Source organism: Buceros rhinoceros, unplaced genomic scaffold (assembly GCF_000710305.1).
Source record: "Buceros rhinoceros silvestris isolate BGI_N320 unplaced genomic scaffold, ASM71030v1 scaffold1994, whole genome shotgun sequence".
Lineage (NCBI taxonomy): Eukaryota > Metazoa > Chordata > Aves > Bucerotiformes > Bucerotidae > Buceros > Buceros rhinoceros.
The window spans coordinates 9,656-18,798 of record NW_010407497.1 but is presented as its reverse complement, the minus strand read 5'-3'; the positions used below and the strand labels follow the sequence as shown (position 1 = coordinate 18,798).

Sequence of the window (9,143 nt, the reverse complement as noted above, 5' to 3'; positions counted from 1 at the left end):
TACTTGCAGACAACTATTTTTTCTTTATACATCTAGTTAAAAAAGAGCATAAAAATGCCAGGTTTCCGCAGTATTTTGTGACTACATAGCAAACCTGGTTGTTCATTTTCTTTATGTTGGTATGTAAGTTTACATGCTGGGTGTCCAGGAACGTGAAGCTGAATTTTATTTATTGAAGCATCCACTGTAGGCAGTATAGGCTGATTCTGGCACATGGCCAGTGATCTCAGAATAAAGAGATGGAGGAGGAAAGTGTAAATTAGATTAACTTAGTCTTCAAAACAAGTAATTTCAAAAGGATAGGAGAGCTAAGAATCTGAAATACTCTCTTTTCCTGGTTTTGATGACTACTGATGACCACTGGTTGGCTTAATATGCCCTATAAGTACAAAGTCACTGTTGTGAGAAAACGAGCCAGCATGCAGACAGGTGTAACGTGAACTCAGGTTCAGGGCTTGCCTGAGCTGAAACGTCCCAGTGTCTGCAAAGACAAAACCATCTTTAAAACAGTGCTTAGTTTCACTATAAATTATACTCTGCTTTTTTTTTTCCACCCAGTCATCCTTGTTCCTTACCCCAACTTTGTCCTTGACATCACAATTCCCTGTGTAATTCAAGCTTCAGAAGTTAACTGGAACACCTGAAGTGTACCATATTCCCCAAAACACAATCTTTCAAAAAAACGCTGGTTATAATTGAATATCCTTGCTTCAAATTTGTACTCCTCATGTCACCAAAGCCTGCCTTTCTCTGACGAAGAATCAGTTTCTGCTAAATAGAATCAGGTATTATGGTTCTTTCAAACAAAGGATGACTTTTCTTACAGGTTGGGCAAGGTGAAAATGGGGAAGTAAATATCCAAAAAGCTCTCACATCACTTGAGGTACTGTGCTCCCAAATTGCTCATCACAAAAATTAATCCAAAATGATGACAGGATATTGTTATTGTCCAGCTCTAAAATACTATTTATCTAAATTAAATGCAACAGTATAAAGCTTATAGCATTTTTTGTTCCGTAACTTCTTAAAAAAGAAACCATTACTATATGGATGATAATAAAATCGAATAATCAAGTGCCTTTAAGGCGTACATGTGCTATGTCTTGCCGTTTCTAAATGTCTGGGAGCTAGCACTGTTACAGCAGATTCCGTAATTACCTGGAAATACCTGTGTGATTTCTCAGAGGTAGAAAATACAGTGCCAGAGCAATCAAGTCTTGCCTCTTGGCACACCTCTTACTGATGCAGTCCTACAGCTCCTGGAGCAAATACAGTTGCTTTGAGTTCATACATATGTGTTGCACCTTCAGTGTAAGTTCAGTTGATAGCCACTTAAAAATACAGGGCAACACGTTAGACTGACAGCTCCAGCACGGAGCTCTGAAGTGACAGTAAGCAGATATTAACAGGATGGGAGGATGGGAGACCACCAGCCTAGCAACACTGCATGGATTCACTCCAGCACCCGTAGGTTTGCAGCTCGTATGACTCAGATTCTTTGCTGCTTTCCTCCCATTGTTCCTCACTGGTCATCTCTTGTTACCAGAATGCACTACAAGGTTGCAAATTTTACACCCTTTCTTTCTCTTTCAAGATCAGTTGGTCTAAAAATGATCTTTTCTTCCTTTCAACTGGATATGCAGGTCAGGCCTGCCTCAAAGTCTGGGTCTTAATTGCCTCCAGTTTTAAGTACTCTGGATTTCTGTCTCTAGTCATCTTTCCTCAGTTCTTGAGCTGCGAGAGAAAGGAGCTACAGCCCCCTCCTTCTAAAAAATTAGTATTTTTATTACCCAACCATCACTCCAATGATTTAAAAAAAGGTGCCTACACTCACCAGACCAGAAGGAAAATAAAGTCTACCCCAAAAAATCCCCAAGTGCTGAGGAGTAGTTTCTGGAGCTATACTCTTTGCAGGCATTCACTGGCGAGCCCACGCTACCAGCCCAAGGCAATGCCTTTTCCTGAGAGGAAAGAATTTTTTGTCACTGATGCTACTCTCTCCAGATTACCTGCAGAAAGGTAATTTCTGTGTTTACTCACCAGGCTAAAACTTACCCGTACTCTTGTGGAAATGTTTTAAGCAGAAATCAATCATTTACTGGAAACCAAAAGAAAGGCTGTGCTGTTTTCTACTGCCCCATCAGGTGCGTTCATTAACAAGCACCTATTCTTAAATAATCACATACAAGGCAGAGGGTTAGGGAAATCTACTATGACAAACCTTAGTTCAACAGCTGGAGACTACCTAAAATAATCTTAGCAATAATTCAGCTAGGAGGCACATTCAGCAATAAGAACCAAACCCAAATGTAAGAGACATTTTCTCACTAGACTATTAGAAAATACACAGTATGGCTTCACATACCTTTACAAATTCTGTAAATCCAAATTAAATTCCTTTAACTAAAAAGTGTATTCTTCCTGTCTGTCTTTTAGTAATAAAGCTTAAGTAGTAAGCATCCTTTTTAAGACTGTGATGTTTAAAACCTTATCTTTCTTACGGAAAGAAGAGCTGAAAAGAGCAGTCTCCCTTCAGGGAACCATTATCCCTGAAATTCAAATTAAATCTGAGGAAGTATTTCCCCAGAAGTTATTCAGTGCCAAGATCTAATCCGTAATAAATGTGGTAAGTATGATATAATGCTTTAGGTAAAACTATCCTTAGGCAAAGCTTGAATTTTTAGATCTTTTATTCTCTCCAAAGAGGGAAGAAACAAATTTTTCTCAAAATCAGAAACCCAAGTGAGAAAGTCCAACTACAACTTTAAACTGAGTGATTCCTCAAAGGAACGGGCTAATCTTTTATAAAGTTTTGGTTGAAAAAAGTGGATTTATACAGATTTAATAAACATGATCACTGAGAAAATGTGTCTGCCCAACTAAGGGGTGTCACGTGATTTTTGATTTTTCTCTCAAAAATACTGGCTAGAAGAAAAAAAAAGCAGTTAAACCTCATGGTGCTGTAACGCTGCAGTATCTGAGCAGTAACAGGACAAAAATCACTGCTACAAATTTGTCACTACAACACACAGAGCTTGCAAGTAGCTGCAGCAGCTGAGGCCAGAGGATTGGCTGCTCCAAGCTTTCTTCCCCTTTTTGCAAAAACAACGAAGTAATTTGCTGCCTTTGTTTTGCCGGCATTTTAGAAGTTTCACATGACAAATGAAAAAGCAGTAACATGCCGTGATACGTTGTCATCAGACATCTATATTAACACAAAACTGAAGGAATTTAATCACAGCGCAGACGTATTCCCAATATATTAACCGCAATAAATCAATAGCACTTGTAACACTGAGCCTCAGTTAAAATTATTAGGTATCACAGGTTTCAGATAGATTTATATATACACGGTTTCTGCCAAATAAGGTGAATTATAGAAGTCAGTTATGAGTAAGCCCAGAATTTAGCATAATTGAAACCAGCTCAAATATCAGTAAAAAAAAAGTATCTTAACTAGTATTGACAATGTGTAGTTAAATTCAACCACGTAGGTGATGCAGAAATTAATTAAATGAATTAAAATGAATTAACACTTCATTTGTGTTTATTTTTATGCTATTGGCTCTAAACTAAAATTTATTATTAGCATAATTTCATAAATTACTTTGGACTTCCATTCAAAATACAGTAATTTTCATCCTTCAACGTCTATGTCCAAAGTCTAAGTAACTTATTCAGTGGCCACGGAACCCCGTAATTCAGCAGGCAGAGAAAACAGGCCATTTATTGCATACAGTATCTAGTCTATAACTTAGGAAAGCTGGTCAGCTGGGAAACCAGCAGCTTCACAAAGTCTGAGCCTAATTTCCTTTTTAAAATCTGTTTGAGAGATTTTAGTCACACAAATGCAATACCTTAAACTAACATGATGGTCTTCAACACAAAAAAGCCCGGAACAAAAATTTAAATTAAATAATACCTATTCCCCACGTTTGACCTGAATTAAAATGTTTGGTAATAAATCAGTTAAAACCAAGCATTTTTGCCTATTGAGAGTTCTGGAAAAAATCCTGAATAACCCATGAGTGTGTTTAGGTAAACTAACTACTCTAAAATGCAGCAAATGAAATCTAGGTCTTACACTGTGGAGCAGAAAAGTGAAACTTCATTTCAGAGGTAGGTTCAAGATAAGTCTTTGTCTTTCATAACAAGCTTTAAGACTTATAGGAACTATGGCATGTTCCTTTCGGGTTTGATTTGTTAATTTTTTAGCTGGCTGTGAGACAAAACCCATTTCAAAAACTGCAGGCTAAAGTACTTTTAGTGTTAAGTGCCACTCTAGAAAAAAAGAGAAATAACCAACACTTGGACAAATGGGGGACGAGACTGTCTATCACCCACCTGCACCAGCCAAGTGATCCCTTTCAGTCTTCCTGAGCTAGGCAGCAAAAAAACCCCTTAGGTTTTCTCATGCACTTAACTTTTCAGTAATACACTAGATATTCATTATACTGACGCTGTAATAAGAGCACTTACATCAGTACTTTATTATGTTCATGAGTATTCTCAGAAATGTACATATCACTGTAGGGGAACATCTCACGTCAAGTCTTTCTGCACTCGCCCAACTCTAGGCATAGCGTGAAAAACCACTGATGGATTGTGTCAAATCATGTGTTAAACTATAGAAAGGAATGCTTATTCTTTTAGTCCAATTATCAAATAGGGTAATTTATAACTGCTGAGGAATACTTCTTGCTTACAGAAATCCTTCTTACAGTAAAAAAACATTTTGCTAAGTGCTCACTCCAAGTATTACTGTATTGCTATGGCAAATAAATAAAATCCTTGTTTCAAGTAGAAGGCTCCAAATTTGCTTTGGGACCAGGAATCACTTTGTACTAAGCAAGCCTTCTGCTTTAAGAAATTGTTTTAATTTCATGGTAAGAATATTTTGTCACATTTGACGCTAAAATATAAAGCCACTCTGGTAGGCATTGCTTTTCCCGAAGGAAGTCTGCTCTTTTAGCTGAGCAAGAGATGACAGGCAGGTCAATGTAAGTTAGTCTCATTCTCTGTTTATCTGGAAGTAATTCCAGTTGAGTAGAGATCAGTTGTAACAGCAGATCAAATTTTTGTATTTCGAAAAGGCGAAGTGTTGCAGCATCAGCATCCTTTACGAAGCCATACAAGCGCAGGTTACTTGTATACAACAGCAATGTGACTGCTATCAACTTCGGCTGTCAGTGAGTGTTCTGTTTGTTAGACTACATCTGTAATTCTGTATGCAAACATTTCTAATGTCTCACTTATGGTACCCCGTCACCTCCTCCATCCCCACTTTCAATCAATTCATGCTTCTTCCTTTGTCTAATTGCCAAGCATCGTGCAATGCCCAGTGCACCTCCTTTTAAAAACCGTACGAAGTTGTCTCCCACCAGAGGACCTAAAGCAAAGAGGTTAGCTTCTTTAGTGCATTCATAAGTGTATGGATCGATCTCTATAGGATTTCCCTTGCATGTGATGGGCTGATTAGAGTGATGACCTATGCTATGTCCTTGGTCCTTTAGAAAGAAAAGATTTGGGTGAGAACCTATCAGAACTAAGGCTACAGAAAACTTCAAAATTTTCTTCAGTCCGGAGGCACTCTGAAGAACACATTTCATTTCAGGCTTGAAGGAAAGTACATTGTGTTCAGGGAAACTAGTGTAAGCAGAATGCAGATTAGAGTCCACAGTATGGGACTGAGTACACATCATATGATAAACCTTATGGTATTCAGGGTAAAGCTTTTTGGGTAACTGTTTGAAAATTAGACTTGTATCGGTAACTCTTCTACGAAACACATGGATTACTGGGATGTTGTTGTTGTAGGCACACAGTACTGCATCAGCTGCTGTAAGTCCAGCGCCCACAATTAACACAGGATCTGCCTTCCCACGTAACTTTCCTTTGCTAATAGCAGCTCCGAAGTCAGACATAGAATGAAGCACAAAAGGAAAGTCTTCTCCTTCAACTTGCAGTCGGCCAGGAGAATCAAAGGTTCCTGTGGCAAGAGCCACGTTCTCAGCAAAGAGGCAGAAGGGCACATGAGAACCATCTGTTGCTCGCTGATAACCTCTGACTTCCCAGTTTCTCTTAATCAGCGATTTCTGTCCATCTTCCATTTCCAAATGCTGTGTTGAAATATTTTCATTTAGCTGACTTCTCTCTTCATCCTCCTTTCCTCGGTAAAGCCTGGACACTGATGTTATGTAAACGTTGTCTCTGAAATTCTTTTGGAGGCCCATGACTTTAACATAGTGTTTATAGTAACAAGCTATTTCTTCTGGCATTACTCGATCATTTTTTATATTTCTGAAACAAAATTGAAGTATTCCAGTTATTATTTAGACCTTATCGTAATTTGAACATACCACATCACAGTCAAAGTTAAAAGGATCTGCTCAGTGTAACTGACACTGAGTTCAGTATCTTTAAATACATTCAGTTTGTTTTATTTCTTCTCTTGATTCTTGATATACAAGACAGGCTAATTTTTTTAATAGTTGTAAATCTTTACAATGTGAAGTGCTATGGTGATTAACAAATTGAGCATAACAAAACTCTGTGGTATCACGGTAGGTCTGTACAGAAGTGCTTCACAAAGCCAGTTCAGCATCGTGACCGTCAACAATACAATACTGGCTACACTTGTACTCAGTAAGAATATGCTTATTTAGCATATACGTAATTAAATAGCATAGGAAATGTTAAGTGCTAATTTTGAAACTCTAGGTTTGATATACTGCTTGAGTCAAGCATTCCTCACTATACTTTGAAAAAGACCTCTCTCCTCGGGTTCAGGTAAGTTCAGTAAGTATCATATGTAGTAGTTCTGTGTCACAGGAATGACCAAAGCAAGTATGACACAATACCTTAGTGCCACTATGCAAACAGGATTATGATGTCCAGCAAAAAACATTTTTGCAATCCTGGTATTACATCTAGGTTTTTCTCATGTTTATTGCATTCTAAATTATAAAAAAAAACCTGGAGATGTAATTATTTTGAACAGGTGAATGAAATTTGCTGCTTCTTTAGAAGTAAGCTCTAGGAAGAAGACAAAGGAAACAGTAGTGAACATCAGCAGGACTCCCACTGAATTAATTATATGCTTAGAATAAATCGGTCTTCTCATTCTCGTAGATTAACAAGACAATAGCATAAGTACTTTCCAATGTTCGGGTTACTACTCGGAAAATCCTGATGAGATATTTACTGAAGAGGATGTGACAGTGTGACACCTGCTACAATGAAACTTAGAAAACTATTTTACATGACTAGTTTTCATTATCATCAATATTTTAAATACATTTGATTAACGGTAGTATAAGAGCTCAGCACTTCTGTTCTTATTGTTGAAAAATATAATATAAACAAATTAGGTTCAGATAATAAGCAGCTTATGGGATTCCAGTTAATAAGGAGGCAAGATTACTGCAGTTATCTAAGAAAGCAATTAAAGAACAAAAGGTACAGTTTCTTCACTGTAAGTTTTGTCTGAAATGAGTAACAATCTACCCTTAAAGACATATGCCCAAGTAATAATGATCCTTCTTTTGCCACATGTCGTACCAAACCAACTTCCTTTAATTTTGCTAGAACAAAGTCAGGAAAATTAAAATACTAGAAAAAGCTTATGTAGAGTGTTTCTAGGTTCATCTGCTGACACAGACCTTTATGAACTAATTGTGTAACTGAAGTAAAAACACTGAGCTTGTACAAGACAGTAATTTTTCTTCTCTAAAATTTTTCCAAAAACCCTCTTACTTCTAGAAAATAACAATTGGGAAATACTCAATTATGCTCTCAAAATTAAAATTCGTAGATAGCAACATTTCAGATGCTGTAACTTTTCCTGTAAAAGCAAATACTGAAATACACAATTTCCTGAATTACAAGGAAGCTAGCGTGCATGGCAACTTAAGTTGCATCCACGTTACAAGAAGAACTTCATAGATTTTAAATTCCTCCCTCAATCTCCCCTCAACTCTGATCAAAACTGTTTACAGAAACAGTGCTGCTTTGTGAACTGCTGCTAAAACACATCCATGGTTAGTATCTGTGCTTTCGGTGCACTGAAAGCAATTACTCTGGCAGAATGTTGTCCATTTTTTTCCATCAGAGTACACAAAGCAGAATAATTTCCAGTGCCATCAGGGAATTTAATAAGCAAAACAAGAAGCCCTCCTGTGAGCAATCGAGCTTGAATGTTTTCCAGTTCTTAAAATCATGTTATTTGGATTCTTATAGCAACTGAGTTTCCCAAAACCATTATGCGGTATCTTTACCTCCGTTTGCTAGCTGCCCACTCCTTAAAGGTGAAACCAGGCAATTCCATCCAGTCTCCAAAACTGATTGTTAGCATAGAGCCTTCCATGGACTGCGGAGAAAAAAAACCAAGCTTCACGACCAGACACATTTCAAATGGATACATTTGCGTAAAACGGAGCCAAGTTCTTCTCACTGTACTCATTTAGAGCAATAACATACCAGAACATAACGTAATACCAGGACATTACATGACGTGCTGATGAACTGTTACAGTCAGATACCATTTTAATGAGCAACTACATGATCTAAGAAAGCAGAAGGTGAATAGAGAACAAGGGAAAGGGAGGCTAAAAAGAAGTTATGTAAAATACAAAAGAGGAAGAAAAATGTGAAAACAGCACCAAGTGAACATATTAAGATTTTGTATAACAAAACCTGGAAACAATGCAGAGAAGAGAAAAAAGTCACAGAAAATACTCTTCATTATAATTCATTAAATTTAAACTAATAAAAAAATCATGTAAGACAGCAGCCATGGTCACAAGCTCCCAAACGAAGGACAACTTTTTGCTTCCTGTCTCATCTCCCCAACATATTTGGGCTTTGGTAATTGAGCAGTTGAAACTGCAGCTGCCGTTACTATCTAAAAGAGCCTTAGATAGTAAGAAAAATCCCAAACCACAGAATTATCAAGTTACCCTAGAAGTGACGCGAAATTTTTACTCACATGCCACGCCCCACCAGGTGGTCCTTTACCAAGAACTATATGGGGAATATAATTATGTTGTTCTAGCTTCCAGTGCAAAACTGGTGGGTAGTCATACCCAAAGTCAGCATCAGGATGAAGCAACGTATCAAAAAGCACTGCAACGGGGTTTGAAGAG

At 37.5% G+C, this 9,143-nt stretch overlaps 1 protein-coding gene across 1 annotated transcript in view; it reads right to left on the bottom strand.

Annotated features, from left to right (window-relative positions):
- Positions 1–5,008: 5,008 nt before the first annotated feature.
- The window catches only part of OSGIN2 (oxidative stress induced growth inhibitor family member 2), an 11,018-nt gene continuing 6,883 nt past the window's right edge, over positions 5,009–9,143 (bottom strand). The window contains exons 4-6 of the mRNA XM_010134472.1: positions 8,987–9,143; positions 8,277–8,368; positions 5,009–6,300 (exon numbers count right to left, since the gene is read on the bottom strand). Coding sequence (XP_010132774.1) covers positions 5,253–6,300; positions 8,277–8,368; positions 8,987–9,143 — 1,297 coding nt within the window. The 3' untranslated portion in view covers positions 5,009–5,252. The remainder of the gene's footprint in view (positions 6,301–8,276; positions 8,369–8,986) is intronic.